Source organism: Phocoena sinus, chromosome 10 (genome assembly GCF_008692025.1).
Source record: "Phocoena sinus isolate mPhoSin1 chromosome 10, mPhoSin1.pri, whole genome shotgun sequence".
Taxonomy (NCBI): Eukaryota; Metazoa; Chordata; class Mammalia; order Artiodactyla; family Phocoenidae; genus Phocoena; species Phocoena sinus.
Genome location: NC_045772.1, coordinates 6182855 through 6203679, shown reverse-complemented (window position 1 = coordinate 6203679; position 20825 = coordinate 6182855). Strand labels below are relative to the sequence as shown.

The window sequence follows — 20825 nt, the reverse complement described above, 5'->3', positions numbered from 1 at the left end:
AAGTAAACAGATGACACTTGTAGCAGCTCTGTTGCCATTCGGACCCGACTGGGTCCTGGAGTCCGTGCTATTGGCCGGGGAGGCGGCCCTGAGGGCGGGCCGGGGCGGGGCCCGGCGTTTTATATGGTCGCGCGCGCGGGCCCCTAGCCGTAGACAATACGCCTCCCGGCTCGAGAGCTGCGGCCGCCGCCACCGTCACCGCCATTGCCACCGCCGACGCGAGGTGAGTCTGAGCCCTGCCCCCGCTGCTGTGACCCTAACTCCGCTGGCGTCCGCCCCTCTGCCCAGCCCGAGCCCGGCAGGTAAGCGCCCGGGGGCTGCCCTGGGCGCCGGCTGGAAGGTGGGGGACCCGTACCCAGGTTTCCGTGTCCCGGGTGTTACTCGCGGGCGACGTCTGGGGACCCCGGCTCCGAAACACCTCCTCGCTGGCGGGGGCTCCAGTTCCCGGTTGGCGACCGTGGCAGCCGGGACCCCTGCGGGCCTCAGTCTCCGCATCTGTGCAATGGGGCGGCCCCTCTGCGCCGCGCCCCGGGAACCCGGCGCCGCATCGCCCCGCTCCTCCCTCCTGCGCGGCCTCCGGGGCCGGGCTCCCACGTCCTCGGGGGACGGGCCAGAGAGCGGGGCTGCCAGCCCAGGGCCAAGGCCCAGGGCCGAGACGGTACAGCCGCGCGGTCACCAAAAAACGGAAGATGGCGTCGAGCACCGGTCCCCGCCGACGCCGGGGCGCCCCGGAGCCGCGCACCTTCGAGGGGCCCGAGACCGGCCGGCCTCGGGACGCGGGAAGTCCGGAACAGGAACTGCGCGCCGAGCGGGCGCGGCGCCCTCCTCCTACCCACGCTCAGTGCAGGTGCGACCCGCGGGGAAGGCGCCCGGCTCGCTTGTGTAAACCGGGGACCGCCGGGCGCCGCGGCGCTGGAGGGGCCGCCGGGCGCGTTCTATCCGGTGACCAAGAGGGCTCCAGCCGCCAGCCCCGCGCGGCCCCAACCAGCCCTGGGGGTGGGGGTGGGGTGCCCCGGGCTCGTTACCTCCTGGGTGTGAGTCGTTTTGTAAACCGTTCATTGTTACCGTAATTTTCGCCAGGAGGAGCCACCCTGGGGGCCGGGTGTTGCTGCTGTTGGTCTTGCTGCCGCTGCTGTTTTTCAAGCACCCATGTGGCTTGGTTTTCTGCGCAGGCTTTGCTCCAGCTGCCCAGGAAGGGAGGAAGGGAGGAAGGGAGGGTTATCGGCTTTATCCTTACTACGCTAGGGAAGGCTCTGTGCTGGCCAGCCTCCAAGGATGGTAGGCCTCATTTTACAGATGGAGAAACTGAGACATAGTTCAGGAGGCATTATGAGCCGTTTCCTAGAAGCCAGGCCAAACTCTCCACGCAGCCATTTTCCAGCTGTGTTGTCTTAGACGGGCTACTCCACCTCTGAGCCTCAGTTTGCTCATTCTGTAAAATGGGTCCACGAGGTTTCCCAACAGGGACGGAGGAACACCATCCCCAAGTGTTGGTGGCTGTTACTGACTTCTCTGGAGTTAACACTTTAATCTTATTTCTACTTATTTTGGACATGCCCTTGGAATGGGTCCTTAGGAACAGCACCTTTTGGGTGATTTGCACCTGATCCCTAAATGGCCTGGATTCCAGTCTTAGCACCTGGCTGCTGGTGCTGCTTGTCTGTGTACCACCCCCCCATCTCCCCTCCCTTCTCGTTCCAGGATTTGGGGATTTCTCACCGTTTTAACCTCAAGGTCACTGTGGCTTCTTCAGCCTTACCAACATTAGACTGTACAGGTTTATTTTTGCTTGGGTTTGGTTTAAAATGCCTGAGGGGTCTGGAGAGGGTGGCTTCCAGAGCGTGGGCTTTCAGGGAGTGTCTCAAAATGTCCTTTAGCGTGGGGAACTTTTTTTTTTAATTTCTTTTTGGCTGTGCTGGGTCTTCGTTGTGTTGCCGCGCGCGGGCTTTCTCTAGTTGCGGCGAGCGGGGGCTACTCTTCGTTGTGGTGCGCAGGCCTCTCATTGCAGTGGCTTCTCTTGTTGCGGAGCGTGGACTGTAGGTGCGCGGGCTTCAGTAGTTGTGGCACGCAGGCTCAGTAGTTGTGGCACACGGGCTTAGTTGCTCCTCAGCATGTGGAATCTTCCCAGACCAGGGATGGAACCCGTGTTCCCTGCATTGGCAGGCGGATTCTTAACCACTGCAAGGGTGGAGAACATATTTAATCTATCTTCTAAGATGGCTGCCAGGTGGTCTTTCTTTTTCTTTTTTTTGGTGGAACTATGTCAGCAGGAATATTTCTCCAAGCATCAGGGATCCTGTGTGGCCTTGCATGGGGGGGTGTGAGGCCTAAAACAAATGGAGTGATGTACTTAACGGCACGGGCTTTGTGCATGTCAGACACATCATCTCAACTCAGTTGCTTCCTTCTCTGAGAAGTCTTCCCTGACTACCTGATCTAAAACCACAGCCCTCCCACTCTTCCCAGCGGTCCCTCTGGCCTAGTACCTTTTTTTTGGATAGGTAAGAAGTGGATTTATTTAGAGAGATACACATTCCATAGACAGAATGTGGTCCGTCTCAGAAAGTGAGGAACAGTCTTGGGAGAAACACTCCAGAGTGTGGGCTGGCCTAAGACTTGACTATACTGTCTTCAGGACACTCGAGACAGTGTGGGAATTATGTGTGCTCACTTCGTGTGATTTACACTAGCCTGTAGTTCCATTAGAAGAGGAATTTAGAAAGGTCACACTCATTAGAGCATCTCCAGTGCCCGTCACAGCCTAGGCACTCTGGGAAGAAGCTGGTTAGAGGGTTGTATGTATGTTTATTGTAAATTTTCTTAAGTGGTTAGTAGGTATAAAAACTGAGCTGCAAAGAAAGCAGAGAGCAGTGTTATAGTCCATTTTTTCATGTCCAATCCTCTAGTAAATGGAAGGGGGCACACCGCGAAGGGCTCCATCCATCGGTGGGTCTTGACCCTGACCTCGGAGGTGTTTTCCCCTCTCCCTGGAAAGCATCCTGTTTTTAGTGAACCCATTAAGTTTGTAGACAATTAATGGCTTCTTGCTTCCCCTGCCGTGGACATAGTGGATCCCACGAGAGTCCGGCTGTTTTTTTCTTGGCTCAGAACAATTCCAAGGGGTTTCAAGGAAGTTCCCGGCACGCTCGGGATTTTGTTGTCGGCGGCCACCAGGAAGCCTGCAGCGGGTCTGGAGTGGACGTGTGCAGTCGTGGCTTTGTCCTGCCGCGGGTTGGTTGGGGCCGGGCCCTGGATGTAAGCAAATAAGTCCCCGGTCCAAGTCCCTCGTTGGCCCTGAGGCAGGCCTGGTGGTCAGGGCACTGGGGCGGCTCGGGGAGGGCAGCTGATTATCCTAGTGTCAATATTAGGATGTGACAACACAAAACACCCGCTGGGCCTTGTCAGGCACTGCTTGGTAAACCTGTTTTTCTGGAGGTGGGAGAAGACACGGGGTCACCCAGAGTCTGACAGGAGATGCAAGCTCTGGGCCGGAGCGGGCAGCCCCACGTGGCTATCTGGGGAGGGTCACTTGTGTCTGGCTTGGACCTCAGAGGAGGCTCTGAGTCCAGGCAGGGAGATGGGCCGGATTTCCCGTGTGCCAACAATGACGCATCCGGGAAATCCCAGCTCTGACACAGGGTGGGCATGCGCCTCTCCTGAGCTCCAGGCTCACCAGACGAGAGCTTCCCATTAGTGAGCGCTGACCGTATACCATGCATGCAGCCTCTGCCTCCTCTCAAAAGGTGAGGCTGTCCAGTCCAGGGTGCCCCAGCCAGGAGCTGACTGTCCTGTGAGCCCAGTTCCCTCATTCTATTGGACATTGTACTGTCTGGTTCCCACTGGGCTGTCCCCGCTCACAGGGTTCCTGCTCCGAGCCGGGGCAGATAGACAGGTAAACATTTAATGAGACCCGTAATGGGCTAAGTGCCTAATCCAGGTCTGTTTACACAGGATGCTGGGTACGGAACAGATAATTCTGTCCTGGAACAAGGTGGGTTCTGGGCTGGGCCTGGAGGAAGAAGCAGGTCCCCGACGCCAACCTGGGGAAGGCAGAGGGAGGGTGTAAAGGTGGGGTTGAGGGTGTGAAAAGGTGGGAGTGGGGAGCTGAGATCTGTCCCAGGGAGGAAATGGGAGTCCCCAAGACTGCTGACTGGAGCGCTCCGTGACAGGATCTCGTGAGTGGTTGAGACGCCACAGCGCTGGAGGGAGACCCAGAACTGAAGAAAGCAGGGCGTAGTCCTTCACTTAAATTCTTCTTAGGAACTTTAATTGAAGTATAGTTGATTTACAGTATTGTGTTAGTTCCAGGTGTACAGCAAAGTGATTCAGAAACAGTATATATGTATATATTTTTTTGCGGTACGCGGGCCTCTCACTGCTGTGGCCTCTCCCGTTGCGGAGCACAGGCTCCAGACGCGCAGGCTCAGCGGCCATGGCTCACGGGCCCAGCCGCTCCGCGGCATGTGGGATCTTCCCGGACAGGGGCACGAACCCGCGTCCCCTGCATCGGCAGACGGACTCTCAACCACTGCGCCACCAGGGAAGCCCCAACAGTATATATTTTTAAAAATTCTTTTCCATTATAGATTATCACAAGACACTGAATGTAGTTTCCTGTGCTATACAGTAAATCCTTGTTTATTTTATATATGATGGTGTGGGGACTTCCCTGGTGGTCCAGTGTTGAAGACTCCACGGGGTAGCGGGTTGGATCTCTGGTTGGGGAACTAAGATATCCCGCGTGCCGACTGGCGCGGCCAAAAAAAAAAATAGTATATGATAGTGTGGATCTGTTAATCTGATACTCCTAATTTATCCCCCCCTTCCCCTTTTGTAACCATAAGTTTTCTGTGTCTGAGTCTGTTTTGTAAATAAATTCATTTGTGCTGTTTTAGATTCCACATATAAGTGATATCATGTAATATTTGTCTTTCTCTGAGTGTGATAATCTCTAGGTCCATACATATTGCAGCAAATGGCAATACTTCATTCTTTTTTATGGCTGAGTAATATTTCATTGTGTACACACACACACACACACACACACCACGTCTTAAAACCAATCATGTGTTGATGGGCACTTGGGTTGTTTCCATGTCTTGGCCATTGTGAATAACACTGCTATGGACATTGAGGGTGCATGCATCTTTTTGAATTTGAGTTTTCACCTTTTGTAGATATATGCCTAGGATTGGGATTGCTGGATTCTATGGAAGCTCTATTTTTAGTTTTTTAAGGAAACTCCACACTGTTTTCCATAGTGACTGCATCAGTTTACATTCCCAAAAACAGTGTAGGAGGGTTCCCTTTTCTCCACACCCTCTTCGGCATTTACTGTTTGAAATACGTGCTTCTTAAACGGCAGACCCAGGCGGTATCTTGGCACCTTTCCTTTCTAATGGTGATGGAGAAGCACAGGGGTGTCAGCAGGACTTGGTCGACTGGGATCCCTTCCGACCTGGCCTTCCAGGGTCTCCTCACCGTGTTTCCCCTGCCTTTTTTCTGTTCAATTCATTGAAGTGTGTATTCTTACAAAATACCACAAGCTGGACGCTTCATAAGCCACAGACATGTATTTCTCACAGTTCTGGATTCTGGAAGTCCAAGGTCAGGGTGCCCCAGACTTCCTGTATCCTCAGTGGAGGATGGGGAGGGGAGCTCTCATGGGCCTCGTTTAGAAGAGAGGAAACCCACTAGCAGAGCCCTCATGATCTGTTTGCCTCCCAGCGGCCCCACCTCCTTTTCCCATTACTGGGCATTAGGTTTTCGACTGAGGAATTTGGGGCGGGACAGAAACTTTCAGACCTCAGCAAACTGGTTGAAAACCATTTCAAAATTAGTTGTCAAGAGAATTATTAATCTTTTACACTTTCTCTACAGTTTGTTTGTTTTTTTAATGGATATTTGAGCAGGAAAGGACAGAAAAGAATCTGTCCCCAATGCTTGTTTTACAAGTGAAGAATTAGGGGTCCAGAGGGGCTAAGGAATTTGTCCAGAGTAGCACAGCCAAGCTGGAGCAGAACCCAGGTGTGCGCCCAGCCCAGGGCCCCTTTGCTACAGCGTTTCCATTCATAAATACTGTGTAAGCAGTGAGAAGTCAACAGCTGCATAAACAGCAGGTCCTTAGCTTGCTCTTGTCTCACAGCTAATCGTGACTTCTTTCCACGCTACCCAGAGGCCCCAGCTCCTTCCATTTGTGCGGGGCCAACCTGCCCAGGTGGGGAGGAGACGGGGGCGCTGGTCTTGCATCGTTCTTTCCGCTGACATTCCGGAGCTCATCGGGCCAGGCGCTGGGGACCTGGAGCCCAGTCAGCCCTGAGCAACTCCAGCCAAACTGTGACCTTAAACTGCGGCCAAGGGTGTGTCCTGGGGTTGAGGCCAGATTTAATGTAGCTCCTCCCGCGTATGTGTGTGACAAGCCCTACCCTGTTGCAACCCTGACGGAGGCTGGACTCTAGATGCAAATAAAAAGGGTGTGGGGTTACTGAGCAGTAAGCACCAGGCCCAGAGTGGGCAGCCTTTGCCTGAGGCCACCCCAGCCGGAAGCCAAGCCAAGCCAAGCCTGGATCTCTTGCTCGGTGGCTGGCAGTGTTTGTGCCTGGTCCCAGGTGGCTCAGGCCAGCACCTGTGCTGGGGTTCAAGGTGGAGGGAGGGCTCCGGTGCTGCTGCGGCAGTAGGACTTGAGGGGGGTCCCTTCCAAGCTGCAGCTTTCTAACTCCTGCCCACCCCACAGGTGAATTTCCAACCTTTTGCTTGAAATAACCTTTCCCTCTCCTTACTTTCCTCTCCCTCTCCCTCCTTTCTTTCCTCTCTCCTTGTTCCCCAGGTATTTCTCCTTCACTTAAGGGAAGTGAGCCCCACCCACATCAGACCAGCTGCTTGGGGCATCTGCAGGTTACTAAGTCTGGACCTCTCCTGCCAGGTGGGGAGGGAGCGGTGGTGCAGGGGCGGGGAGTGGGGCTGGGGAGGGGTTGGATGCCTGATTCCTGAAACAGACCTTTAAGACAAACATCAGTATCTCAGACCGCAAATTAAAGCTATGAACTTGAAACAGTTGCTTTTGCTTTATTTTTTGAATCAGTGATACCAGCACATGTTCAGGAAGAGGAAAACATTTATAGTAAAAACTCAGTCTCCTTCCTACCTTTGTCCCAGAGAGGCCCCTTCCCCTCTTTACTAGTCTTCTTTCTCCTTCAGGAGATGCACCCACGCAGGTGGAGGTGTTTGTCTTTTCTTCTTAACCGCTGTAGCAGCACAGTTAAGTCGGGCCCCCTGCTGTGTGCCTGCACCTTCAGGATCTTGGCCCAGCAAGGTCCTGCCAGGTACAGGCCGGCCTCACTGGAGGACGCATTTCCAGAAATCAAAGGCTCGTGTGCATTTGTGACTTTGGTAGAGACTGTCAAACTGGCCCCCAGAGAAGTAGGGGCTAGCTGTTTCCCATTCCCTTCTGGGTCTGTTGATTTCTTAACCAGCTGTGGAGCCCCTGCTAGGTGGCAGAAAATGGGCAACAGTGGTATCTTTTATTCCTCTGAACAGTCCTGGAGGCTGTGCCGCTTCTGTGCTAGAGAGCCCTCTCTGGTTCTGGTCACACAGCCGTGGCAGAGCTGGGACTGGAAGCTGGGTCTGTCTTGCTGAGGTCAGGGCTTTTCCACTTGACGCTTTGAGCATTGGGTGCTCTGTAAGCCAGGGCATTGCCCTGCTCATGGAGGGGGTGGGAAGCCCCAAAGGAAAAGACTGGGGACCAGGGCTTTCCAGCTGGATCCACCCAGCAGCCACTGGCCTGGCACCCAGGACTGCATTTACCAGATGGCTCTGATGTGGTCCCAGAGGGGTCATCACCTGTTCCTGCTTTGCTGCAAGGCCTGCAGGGACAGGGGGAAGGCTGGGCTTCGGGCAACTGAGGGTCCCCCCTCCAAAGAGGGGGCAGCTGTTCCCATCTCAGTGTGTGTGTGGAAGAGACACGGCCAGTGACACTGCAGGCTGGCTGGTCCAGAGCCTGCCCTCCCTTCCAAGCCCTGCAGGCGTCCTCACGGCTGTGGGGACAGCAGTTTGCATCCGGAGCTCTGGAGGAAGACGGGTCCCCACTCCGTGTGCAGGAGGGTGTGTGTGGGCTGCAGCCTGGGTGGGTGTGCCTTCCTTTCACCAAAGAAGGGTTTTAAACTACTCATTTGCAAATATGCTGGAAAAAAATAGATGCTTGAAACCAGTCCAGGCTCCTGGATCTGCAGCTGCAGTGACCTCAGTACTTGGCTTTGTTTAGTCATTCGACAAGCATTTATCTGCTCTGTGTTGTGTGCCAGGAAGCAGAGATTAACAGTAAGGGCAGCTTCTTTTTACTTTTTTTTTTGGCCACACCATGTGGCTTGCGGTATCTTAGTTCCCCCACCAGGGATCGAACCCGGGCCCCCTGCAGTGGAAGCTCAGGAGTCCTAACCACTGGACCTCCAGGGAAGTCCCAGCTTCTGTTTGTCCCCCGTGAAATGGCTATTGCTAGCGTCCTCATTGAGGAGTGAGTAAGCTTGGCACAGAGGTTGACTTACCCAAGGACACCCAGCAGGGACCAACAGGGATGTCAAAAGGAGACTGAGGATGGCCAGTGGCACTGCCCAGGCAAAGACTAGAGGCTTGGCACGTCTGGGCACGTGCCCTGTAGTGTGGTGGGAACCAGGTCCAGGATTGGGGTGGCAGGGCTAAGGCAACCAGGGGGAGAAGAGGGCCCTGGTAATGGTGTAGCATGTCTCCCGAGGGGACTGGGGAGCTAAGAGGGGGTGGCAGGGTCAGATTTGAGGCTGCTGAGTGGAGATCAGATTGGAGACCCCAGCAGGAGCAGGGCCAGACAGGAGGGACCGGCCCTGGGCCTCCACTGGGGTGATGCGGTAGCTGGGAGGGACCAGAGATGGCAGGCTGCCATAGGGACCCTGCCCCCAGCCCTCTGGCCACACTGTTCTCTCGCTCGGATCTAGAGGCCCAAGGACAGCCTAGGCCTGACTGCTGATTCTCCTCCATTGATACCAGCCAGAACCTTTGCATTGGCTAGAAGCAAGAGGGCAGAGGACTTGGATTCAACCTTCACTTCTCTGACTTAGATACGGGATTAAGTGGGGAGCATTTTAGAGTTAATCCATGTACAGGGAGGGCTTAAATCACTGCCTGACGATAGTAGATACCCAGACACGAGCCAGAATTATAAGACAATTAGTGCTTGTTCTTGCCTGGAAGAGGAACCCTATTATCTTGGGACCATTATCCCCATTTAACAGATAAGGAAATTGAGGGTCTGGCCCAAGATCTCACCGCAAGTGAGTGGGTGCGTTAGGACGTTAACCCAAGATCCCCCCACCTGTCTTGGAGCATCCGTGCAGGGCTCAGATGATGAGCAAGGGGAGAAGAGAGTCTGGTGTCTTTGTTCTCTTCCCAGGCCAGCCCAAGAGAGGTCCGGAGGGGTCTGGGGACCCACCTGAAGGTGCAGACGCGGGTCCTGCCCCCAAACAGTTCAGTCTGGTTGGGGAGGCACCACTCCGTTGCTTAGCCATCCGTGGAGCTGGTCAGACACAGCACAGGCCTCACCCCCAGCATGGCCAAGCTGCCAGTAGCCCCTGTCCCTGGTCAGGCACCTGCCTGGTAGGGCCCCTCATCCCATTTGGTACACAAGGTGCCCAGGGATTCTAGGCATGTCTACTGGGGACGAGGGATATTGAGACGGTGGGTCAAGGTGAGGTTCAGGCCATGTGCCCAGTGAAGTTCCCTTGTGACCCCTTGGGAAGGGTGTCTACGGGACCATAAGCCATCCCTGGGAAGAGAAGAGAGCTTTCCCTGGAAAATAGCCATTTGCATAGACACCCTGGGGCCTGGGGCCTGAGGGCAGCAAGAGCTCCTGGTCCCAATTCCTGAAATGCCAGCCTAACACAAGGTCAAGTTCACAGGGCTTACAACCTGTGCAGTGTTAAAACCTGTCTCCATTTATCTGGGTCTTTTAAGTCCGTTAATGGAATTTAAAATTTTTGTCCATAAAGATTTTAAGCATCCTTTCTTAAATTCATTCCTGATCAAAACCCTTATATTTCTGTAGATGTATTTATTGTCTATAATATTTTCTAGCTGCCTTGTAGGAATGCTGTTTTTTGTATGTTGATCTAGCTTAAGACTCATTTACAGTTTTCTTAAGGTAAACCTAACTTAATTGAGCCCACCCCGCCCCAAAGTGGTGTCCATGCACCGCCCCAACCCCGCGGGGGTCCGGGGCCTGGGAGTAGGATTTGTGACCTTGGTTCAGCCTCCCCTAATCAAAAGGGGAAGGGATGAAAGTCACCCCTGGCTACAGAAGTGGCTTCAAACCATACTAGTTTTGTCGTCTTACTTTTTCCTCAAGGATGGCCGGTGGATCTAGATTCACCTCATGGCTTTTCGCCGATACCCAGCAGTCTCTAGAACAAATGTGTGAAGATTTAGGCACCCAGAGTGGTACCTCTGCTGGGTGTGGGGTCTTAGGAAAGTCCCCGTGACCCTCCCTGCTGGTTTGGGGGAGTCGCTGGGTCAGGCCTGCTCTTAACACTTTGCCTGCAGGTGCCCTCAGCAGGTGGCAGCACCCTTCCCCCAACCCTGCCCGGGGCCACCCTCCCTCCACCCACCAGATCTGACCTGACAGCTCCTTTCAGCCTACAGGGGAAGGGGCTGTCCTGACAGGTGCGGGTGGCATATGTCAGGCCGGGGCTCTTTTGTGGCCTTTGTGGCTGTGTTTACACGTCTGATCTCTCCAGCCCCAGCGGACCTGCCTTTCACACTGAGCTTGCATCTGGAACAGATGTAAAACTGTTTCCCTCTCAGGAAACTGAAACAACCATCTCTCTTTGATACAAATTCTGGGCATTTATTCTCTCTGGAACAATGCTGTCCTTATGTGGTTTTCTTTCTCAAAGGCCAGAGTGCCCCAGACCCCCCAAATACCTGTCTGCGCCCTTGATGACATCATGTCCATCTCTGCATGCAGTTTGGATGCATTGTGGAGAATAACTTGTCCAGACTTGCCCCGAGACACCTGGAGGACCCAGGAACCTTAACCTGTGTGCCCACAAGCCCCTGCCCTGTCTTTCTTTGCATTTCCAGCCGTCACCCTTTAATGCTGAAAGCACGTGGTACGCGCACGCGTGCTTGTTTAGCTCCGTGTCTCTGTGCCCGTGCACGTCCTGCCTGTAGTCCACTTCAGGGATGAACGCTGGTCCACTCTGGCCTGGGGAGCAGGAGACTTGGGTGTAAGCCAATTAGTTATTAATACAATTAATTTTTTTTGGGCCGTGCCCCGCGGCACGTGGGATCTTAGTTCCCTGACCAGGGATCGAACCCGTGCTCCCTGCAGTGGAAGCGGGGAGTCCTAACCACTGGACTGCCAGGGAATTCCCTACAATTTATTATTATTATAAGAATAATGGACTGAAGTACAGAGGTCATAACAGTGCCTGTTCCCCCCGTGTTCCAGGCTCTGCTCAAAGTACTTAAAGGAGATTCCTTCATTCCCCAACAGCCCAGTGGGGGGGGGGGTACCTTACAGATGAGAAAACTGTGACATCACACAGCTGCTGAGTGGAAGAGCTGGGATTTGAACTCAGGCCCTTTGGTTCTTCATTCACTATATTCCGGACTGAAGGCTGTTTGATACAGTGTGGGGTAAATTCTGGTGAACACGGTCACAGGCCTCACCAGCCATCACAAGCGATGATGTGAACATGTAAACACAGCTGCCCAGGCCGTGTCTGTTCCCTTTCAGCCCCCATGTCAGACTTCTGAGACCTCATTGACCAGAACTGGGTTACATGCCCACCACTAGCTGCAAGGCGTGCCGGGAAACTGAGAACAGGAGTGTCAGACTGCCTTAGATGAACACAGATCAGGGCCACCCCAAAAACTAGTTCTATTAGCAGGGAGCCAGGGGAGTGGAGAGGTGAGACATCAAGCGAAGAAAGGAGGTTATAAAATACTATGTAAGGAGTGATCCCATTTTTTTTTTTTAGGTTCTCATTAGTTATCTACTTTATACACAGCAGTAGTGTATATATGTCAATCCCAATCTCCCAATTCGTCCCCCCTCGCCCCGCTCCCTGCCCCAGGAGTGATCCCATTTTTGAAAATGTGTGTGCTGTGAATGTGTTTAGAAACTGGCAGTATCCCTCTGGGAGTTGGGATTGTGGGTGACTTTTCCTCGTGTAGCTTGCATTTGCTTTTTCTGCTCGAGGGGCGTAGCAATTGGAACCTGGCAGAACCCAACGAATTGGCTCTCCTGCTGGAGCCCAGCCTTAGGCCACTGTGACACCAAACACTTGGGTTTTTTAGTCTGACTACAGGCCTCTTGGGGGCCAGTATTAGAAACATACGTTTGTAGTCTGATTTGCTCTTTTTTTTTTTTGGCCGTGCCCCACGGCTTTCCGGATCTTAGTTCCCCGACCAAGTCCTAACCACTGGACCGCCAGGGAATTCCCTGATTCTCTTTTCGCAAAAAAAAAAAAGAGAAAAAGGCAAGGGCGCTTATGAGTCTTCTCCAAATCCCTGAGGGGTGTATGACAGAACAGAGAGGCACGGTGACTTGCCCAGAGGCACACAGCAAGCATACACAGCAGGATTCATGCCGGGGAAGCTAGGGTAGAGGTAAGGTGACTAGTGAGTGACACCCCAAAGCATCCAGTCTACTTCTTTTTTCTCCAGAGAAGAAATGTATCAAGCAAGACCCCTCTCTAGGAACCTCTTTTTGTACACCTTCCTGCAAAACCATGGCCCTGGCTTCCTGGATGACCAAGGTGAGGGGCTACCCGGCGTGACCAATATCTTGGAGTTCCACCCTGTCTCCCCCTACAGGTAGGTCCCAATTGCCTCTGGGCCCCGCCCACCCCCATTCCTGGTCAGTGACCGTGGCCGGGTGGTTAGCAGAGTCTTCTGGGTTCTCCAGACAGGGCTGCAGAGTGGAAATTCCCCGGGCGTGGTCACGCAGGCAGGTGCCCTGGGCGAGGCAGCTGTGCTCTGACAGCAGCTCACAGAGGGGCCCCTCAGAGCACCCAGCATATTCATAGTCCCAGGATGGCACTGGCCATCAAAATGACTCAAGCTTGTGGCCTTAAGACAGGGTGCCTCCTGGCCCTCAGGACCACAGTCACCTCAAGGCCTCTTAAGAGATGGATTCAGTTTTAGAAAGTCAGAAGGAGGCCACTTCAGATGCAGACCTGACCCAGTTGTCAGGGCAGCCAGGAAGAGATTTTCCCAGCATCAGCACCAGGGTTCTGGATGCTTCCCCCTGCTTTAGGCCTCAGGAATCACTTAGCCGTTAGGTCCTGGACTTGGGGTTTGGGACTGGTCGGGACTTTAGGGCTGGAGGGACCTGAAAATCTGCCACCTGCCCTTCCACGCTGCATCTGTAGATGGAGCCCGGGGCAGTGTTGCCTGACTTGAACCCAACCCACTACCTGATTGCCGGCCAGCCCTCCCTAGCAAACCCTTACCCCAGACTGGGCAGATGGCCAAGGCGAGGCTGGGAGGGGCTCAGCGTCCTGGGAATTCCCAGCCAAGTCACCGGGATGGAATGTGGGCAGCCCGCTGAGAGCAGAGCTGAAGCTGGCCCAGGTGCCCGGTGGGCGTGTGCACGGCCCCGTTTCCATCAGGGACTCATTCAGTGAGAATGGGGGGCCTAGACAGGGGCCAGGTAGCCCCCCCTTTCTGAGAAGGGGTGGTGCCATCAGAGGTAATCTCGGGATTGGGGTCCAGGGGACATGTGCCAGGGTCCCTCCCAGGGTTCTCTGGGGCACTCAGTCATCCTGGGAGGGGAAAGGGAAGCTGACTGCTGTCACAGGCTCTCAGTGTCTCCCTGCACTCCCACAAGGGGAGGGCGGTGGGCACAGGCTTCTCCTGGGCAGCCCTCTCCCCGGGGTCTAGGACTTGCACTCCAGGGGAGGGGACCCCACGGGCTTCTTCTGAAGCAAAGTGGGAGCCAGAGGAGGGGTGTGTGAAGGTTCCCTGCCCCCGAACCTCGCGACGAACCTGTCGGTCTGGGGCTGTGGGTCACCAGCGCAACAGCTAGCTCCCTGTGGCCTCCCTGCAGTGACGGCCCCCATTACTTGGCCATGCAGCTGGCCTCCATTGCTGACGAGATGGAGCTGAGGCTGCTGCTACCCCAGTTCGTCGAGCCCATCCGGATGACCGTGTACAGGTGACGAGCCCCTGCCCGGCCCAGGACCCCCACAGACCAGGGCTGGCCCCCGGTGGCTCCGCTCCTGGGCAGCCCTGAAGCCCGCAGCTCCCTCTTCCCCCGCTGGGTCCCCAGCTCCTGGAGCTGGCCTGGGCCACAGACCCCGGCGCCTTTCTGTCCTCCCCTCATCGAGCCGAGGTAGCCCCTTTCCAGCAGAGCCTGGACTTAAAATGACAGGAATTGCCGAGTGAGCCAAGACGGAGCTCTGTGCCCAGCCGTGTGGGCGGAGCCTTCTGCATGGGACGGCCTCTCGCGTGAGGACTCAGCTTCCGGGAATTGCCGGCTTCCTTGCAGGTTCTCGGAACCTCACAGAATTGCCCAGGTGGGGACGGAGAGACCCTACCACAAAAGACCGGGATGCAAGCTGACACGGTCCCTTGGTCTCCGGGGAGGCAGCCTTCCTCTGAGGAGCCCGGGCCTCTCAGAACACGGCTCCTCCTCTCCTGGACCTGCCTCTGGGCCGGTGGGCAGCGGGGCGTTGCCCTGGGTCCGGCTCTGGGACGCAAGTCCAGACCCCTAGCAGGATGACTACGGGACCACAAACAGCCCACGGAGAGAGGCGCCTCATTGGTGGAGGCGCCCAGGGAAGGGGGATAGGGTGACAGTTGTCACCTACAGCCAAGGCCGTCTCCGCCCCTGTTCCTGCGTAATGGCCCTGCCCCCCTTTGTCTTACAGCTTGTTTTTCCCTACAGCCACATAGGACTGAGGGACGTTCTTAGAAGTTTTATGGTGGCTTTCACTAACCTCAGGGAGAACAGAAGCCTCTGGAGCTTCCTGACCCTCAGGGACAGGGTAAGCCTTGATTCCATGACCTTGACTTACATTCCTGCCAGTGGTGCCAGCTGCAGAGCAGCTGCCCCGCGGGGCATACCCTCTCTGGATGCCACAGTCCGCACCACTCCCTACTACGCGGTCCTGCCTGCTTCCCCCGTTTCTACTGCTGCCTGGTCCCAAAGGCCTCTGGGTTTGAGACTCTGGCTTGTGGACCAGACGCACGAATCCTTGCCTGCTTCCACACCTGAGCCGTGCTTCTCCCTCTGCCAGGAATCGCCTCCATGCGGCAGACTGGTGGCTCACAGCGGCTCCTTGTCCTGAGCAGCTTCCCTGACTGCTCCCCTTCCCTCCCCGCCAGCACAGCAGAACGGCCCCCACACCAGTTCCCAGCGGACAGGCAGCCCCTGGTGGGCTGGCCTCCACTCCTGCCGTGTCCTCAGGGCCACTGGCCTCTCCTACCCCTCCTGTGCCCCTCGGCTTTCTGGTCACACCTCGCCCCAGACCCCCCCCCAGTTCTGAGCTGAGCGCTCCCCCGCCCCGCCCTCGCCTGCCTTGTCCCTGCTGCGGCCACACAGCGGGTGTGTAGTGAGCAGGCCTGTTGCAGGCTGGAGGTCCTCACTCGTCCCCACCTTCATCCCGCAGGTGTCCCCCAGCCCGTGGCCTGAGCTGGCGCTGTCCCTGCTGCTGGTGGTGACGCTCAGCTGGGGGCGCCGCCTCCACTGACCCGCTGCTGGCCCGCGTGGGGTGGGGCTGGACCCCCGCCCACTCCGCCACCACCCTGGAGGTGGCCTTGTCGGTTTGGCTGGCGTTTAACTGTTTTCTATTGCCCCTTTTTTATATTTAAACTCTGAGTGCTGGGACACTGAGGTTCATACTAGTTTTTCCCTTGTTTTTGTAAGAGAAATGAATTTATTTTACCTCTGGGGTCGTTACTGGTTAATGACCTGCTCTCCTGGCCCCGGCCCGCTCTGCGGGGGCCTGTCCTGAGGAGGCGTCTCCCTCTCTGGGGTCGGTCAAATAGTGCGCAGCAGGGGGAGTGCTGGCCACACCGCCGTATCCATGATGCCCGTGGTAAAAAGAATCTGCTGGAATAGATTTCTGCGGGGTGAGGAGAGCTCAATAAAATGTTGGTTTCCAGCCAGCCTCTGGTCCTCTGCGGGGGTTTGCAGTGTGGGCTGCATTTTGCCTGTGGGGTTGGGGGAGGGCAGGGCGTGCTCCTGGCCACCTGTGCACCCGCGTGTACCACACAGCCTCCCGGCTCCTTCCTGCACCTGCAAATGCTGGTGTGTCTGGCCCAACACAAGCTGGTTCATCCCTCCTTGTCAGCCTTAGTGCCTGAAGTCTGCCATTAGGGATTATTTCCTTTGGGCTGTCAGTGCCTCCTATAACTGGGCTGCCTGCTCTCCTCACATCTGCTTATCCAGCGCTTCCTTCTGGAGCAGTGCAGTCTGTGGGGATTCTCGCAGCGGTGTGGTGAGAGGGGGCTGGGCAGGGGGCACCAGGGGCAGGATGCCAGGCCTCCCACCCTGCAGGCTCGGCCCACCCCAGACCTGGACCCAGCGCTGTTTCTAGATCCTGCCAGGCCCTTTTGCCTCTCCCCACCCCCAGGCCCCTACCTCATGCCAACCGTGGGCTGGGGTGAGCCACCTTCTTCCAGCTCCCCCACCCACATTCCTCTCCCCCAGCCCAGCACCTCCTGCAGCCTCGTCTTCCTGCCCCCTCCTGGGCCCAGGGTTGGGGAGCCTTCCCTGCCCTCCACTCAGCCCCGGAGCTGATCCAGCAGATGCAGCTGCCTCTCCTCCTTCCAGCCAGGCTGGTCAGACCCTGCCCCCACTCCAGACCCCGCAGGAGATGCATCCTGCCCACTCCCCCAGCACCTTCCAATCCTCATGACTGAAGGGACCACGCGGCTCCCAGGCCTTATGCCACAGCTCCCCAACGTCTGGCCCTTTGCAGCTTTAAGGCCTGACTTCACTCCCTTTCCTGTGTAAGGTGTCACTATGTCGGGCCCTCAGAACCTCACAGGGTGAGCCCAGAATCTCCCAATTCCCAGGCAATTGCTTGGATGCCCCATCTGTGGCAGGCTGCTTCATCTGGAAAGGTCACTTTCTATCCCAGACAAGTACCCTATCCCCACCAAGCTTATAGACCTGGAAGTGACCCCAGGCCTCACCCTGTGTGGATGTACCAACTCCAAGGCCCGGGCACCCACTGTAGAATCAGAGTGGCCAAGGATGTAGCAAGGCTAAAGCCAGAGGCACCTATTCCAGGAAGTCCTTCCTGACCACCCAGCTTGCTCCATCCTGAGCTCTCAGGACAAACTGCCCACCCAACCATGTACCCACGTGGTTGCGGCCAGGGTTGCCTGTGGCTTCTCAAGGAGTGTGGGGCTCCTCAGGGAAGAGACAGACTGGAAACACTATATGGGGCCCCCAGGTGGCAGCTGATGCTGGCTGGGCAGTGGCCTCTCCCTGCAGGAGTCTGGGGATACATTCCCCAGGATCATCCTGTCCTGGGGTTTGCAACATTCTTCCCACCCATGGGTATCAGGAGCCCCCACTGTACTACATCAGCTCTGGGGCAGGTTCTGGGGATGTGAAGACAGCATGGGTGCCTGCCTCAGATCTCACACTCATTTTAGGGAAGGAAAAAATGCACATAAATCAGCCAAGAGTATTGTTGGATGTGTTCTGAGGGCCCCAAAGGACAGAGAAAATGATGGGGCCTGCGGTGGGTGAGAAAAGTCCTCTCTGAGGAGGGGCTGGGGGATCCGAACTGCAGTACAAAGGCCCTGGGCTGGGAGACAGGCCTGGGCATGGAGGCAGACTGGCCAGCTCGGGGCAGCGTCTGACCCACTGCGTCTCCCAGTTCACACAACCCTGGGGCCTTGCTAGCTTGCTACAGCTTTAGCTCCCACCCGGTGCTCGACCTCCTGAGCAGATGCGGTTCCCGCCATTTGGGCCAGCACTTCAGTCTCATCTGCTCCAGACAAGCCCACCCGACTAGGGGGAAACTGAGGCCCAGAGGTAGGGGACTTGAGCAAGGGGACCCAGGCTTCCGTCACACCAGGGTCCTCCCACCCCAATCAGATTGGGATCCAGTCAAACCCGCTCTGGCTGCTCCACGTGGCAGTTTCCACAGTAGCGGAAAGATGCTCAGCCCTTAGGAGCTGAGAGTGGCTTCAATCTGAGTCAACGGCAGTACCAGAAAGCACTCTCCGGTCCCTAAAAGGAAGAGCCAGAGGCCTGTCCCTCTCAGGCAGAGGGCAGGAGTCACCCACTGGCCTCATTATTCCTAGAGAATTGCCCCCCCCCCCGACCTCCTGCAGCAGTTCTGTGGCAGGCCCCGGGGCACTGCCGCACGCAAAGTGGACACACAGACCACGGGAGGGGAGCGGTGCCCAGTTCCAGGTAGACCTGGAGAGTCAAGTGGCTGGAAGGAGAAGCAGGCCAAGGTTCTCCACGGACATGGAACCAGAGATGTGGTGGCAGGTGCGAGTCCCAACTCGGGGTGGGCTAGATCCTGCGGACCAAGGACAGCACTGGTAGCTTCCCCAAGGGCACAGGAACTGTCCAAGGTCCTGCCAGGGAACAGGATGTAGGGTCCACCATGGCCCCCAGGCCCTCACCCTAGGACTCCTCCCAAAGCTCCCTTCACAATCCCTCGCCTCTGTCACTTGTCCAGATTCAGGGTCAGCAGGGGCAGGGCAAGGGCCTGCCCACCCAACCCTCCGGGGGTCCTGAAGTAGAGATGCAGCCCTGCCCACCTGCGTCCCTGAGTTCCCTCCTACTGGGCAGCCCTTGAGGCAAAGAGCTATGTCCAGAGGAGCAGTAAGGCCTGCAGACCCGCCCTCCACCGCTCCTCCGGCTCCCTTGCGTGGGGCTGTACCCAGAGCTGCCCGCAGACCAGCCAGACACCCACAGCCTGGGCCGTGCAGGGAGCTTGCTTTCTCAGAGCTCTCAGCAAAGGGGATTCCAACAGCTTCAGCATTGTTTAAAAACAATAACAAAGTTCTCTGTGAAGGTTTGAAATTTTCTAAAACAAAGTTTGAAGAAATATAATAGTTCTTTCTTCATTATGCTCCAAAGAGCACGCAAACCCAGGCCATGCTGAAAATTGGGTTCTGTGGCAATATATGCAGTGGTTCTCAGCGTGGAAGGGCTGTGGGAACGTGTGGGCATGTTTGGGGTCACAATGCCCGGAAATGCTACTGGCATGTAATGGCTAGGGGCCAGGACAGCTGCCCACAAGCGCGGGACAGTCCCATACAATGAAGACCAGTTCTGCTCAAAGGCCGACAGGGCCCCAGTTGAGAAACACAGAACTAAAAATGAGAAACCCTTAGGAATTTGGGGTTTGAGTTCGAATCACTTTGCTGTACACCAGAAACTGATACAACACTGTAAATCAACTAGACTTCAATTAAAAAAGAGAAACCCTACCCAGGGCTTGACATGTGCCTACACAACAGCAACATTTAAAGACAAGCTCAGGGGACTTCCCTGGTGGTCCAGTGGTTAAGACTTCCCCTTCCAATGCACGGGGTGCAGGTTCAATCCCTGGTCCGGGAGCTAAGATCCCACATGCCTCAAGGCCAAAAAACCAAAGCAAAACAGAAGCAATAAAGACTTTAAAAATGGTCCACATCAAAAAAACATAAAAAAGGGCTTCCCTGGCGGCGCAGTGGTTAAGAGTCTGCCTGCCAATGCAGGGGACATGGGTTCAAGCGCTGGTCCGGGAAGATCCCACGTGCCACGGAGCAACGAAGCCCGTGTGCCACAGCTACTGAGCCTGTGCTCTAGAGCCCACAAGCCACAACTACTGAGCCCGTGAGCCACAACTACTGAAGCCCGCATGCCTAGAGCCCTCACTCCACAAGAGAAGCCACCGCAGTGAGAAGCCCGCGCACCGCAACGAAGAGGAGCCCCCGCTCGCCGCAACTAGAGAAAGCCCACGTGCAGCAACGAAGACCCAATGCAGCCAAAATTTAAAAATAAATTAAAAAAAAATCTTAAAAAAAACCCCAAAAAACAAGCTCAGGGATTTCATTCCCAATATGGTTTTCCTACTATTGCTGGATAATGAAAAAAATCACCCAAGAAGTTTAGAATGACTCGTATTTAATATTGATATTAGGAGCAGAGAGTCTGCGCCCTGCTTCTGGTGTGGAGCAGCTGAGGACAAGCTCTGCGGGTGGGCCTGAGCCAAACCAGGCCCTGGGCACACAGCCGAACCAGGCCCTGGGCACACAGCCGGCACTCCGTGATTGCAGTCTAAAGGGATGACTCGGGGTGGGGGAGGAAACAGGGCCCTCAGCCGCCCTCCCCGCACCACTCCCGCCTTGCTAAAGGACCCTCTTCCCTACCAAGGCAGAGGCCACTCACTCCCTGGCATACAGCAGGCACTCAATACTTTCTGTGCAGTAAGTAAACAGATGGGGCCCTGGGTCTCCCAACTGTTGAGTGAAGGGGTGGACGGAATGGCTGCCAAAGCCCACTGGGTCCTAAAGCCCTTTAACCTCAGTGACAAAGGAGCTAAGGCTTTGGCTGTGTGTGGCCAGAGGATGCTGGGGCAGCAGGAGCCCATCTGCCACTGGTCAGCCTTGTGGCCATGCCACCTGCCCACGGCACCCACAGCAGCAGGCCAGGCCTTCCCAGTCCCCAGAACACACCTGCCAGCCAGGTCATTCCCGCCCCTTGTACAGAGGAGCCCCTGAGCCCCCGAGAGGCGGAGGGGCCTGCTCAAGAGGCAGGGCAGGAACTCACCAGTCTTCACAGAACCGTCAGAGCTGCATCTCTCCCCGGCACTCGAACGTGTTTCAAGGGG

At 56.0% G+C, this 20825-nt stretch overlaps 1 protein-coding gene across 9 annotated transcripts; it reads left to right on the top strand.

The window, feature by feature from the left end:
* Positions 1–229: 229 nt before the first annotated feature.
* Positions 230–19964, top strand: BIK (BCL2 interacting killer). 9 transcript variants are annotated; one of them, XR_004351756.1, is made up of 6 exons: positions 230–847; positions 12694–12843; positions 14078–14185; positions 14402–14546; positions 14918–15017; positions 15642–15676. XR_004351756.1 is itself a non-coding variant. In XM_032645506.1 (5 exons), the coding sequence occupies exons 1-5, from the start codon at positions 690–692 to the stop codon at positions 14942–14944; spliced, it is 588 nt and encodes a 195-aa protein (XP_032501397.1). In that variant the 5' UTR covers positions 230–689; the 3' UTR covers positions 14945–19964. The 9 variants fall into 9 exon arrangements, 7 of the variants coding, with proteins under 7 accessions (XP_032501397.1, XP_032501399.1, XP_032501393.1 ...); XM_032645506.1 differs by having other exon boundaries at positions 14918–19964; XM_032645507.1 differs by lacking the exon at positions 14402–14546 and having other exon boundaries at positions 233–847; positions 15270–19964.
* Positions 19965–20825: the final 861 nt, after the last annotated feature.

What these genes read in the sequence shown, in the direction of transcription:
- BIK (XM_032645502.1), top strand. Translation starts at nt 690, where the DNA reads ATGGCGTCGAGCACCGGTCCCCGCCGACGCCGGGGCGCCCCGGAGCCG. An exon ending in CCTACCCACGCTCAGTGCAG is followed by an intron (nt 848 to 12,693) that starts GTGCGACCCGCG and finishes TTTTTTCTCCAG; the next exon opens with AGAAGAAATGTATCAAGCAA. An exon ending in ATCCGGATGACCGTGTACAG is followed by an intron (nt 14,186 to 14,917) that starts GTGACGAGCCCC and finishes TTTTCCCTACAG; the next exon opens with CCACATAGGACTGAGGGACG.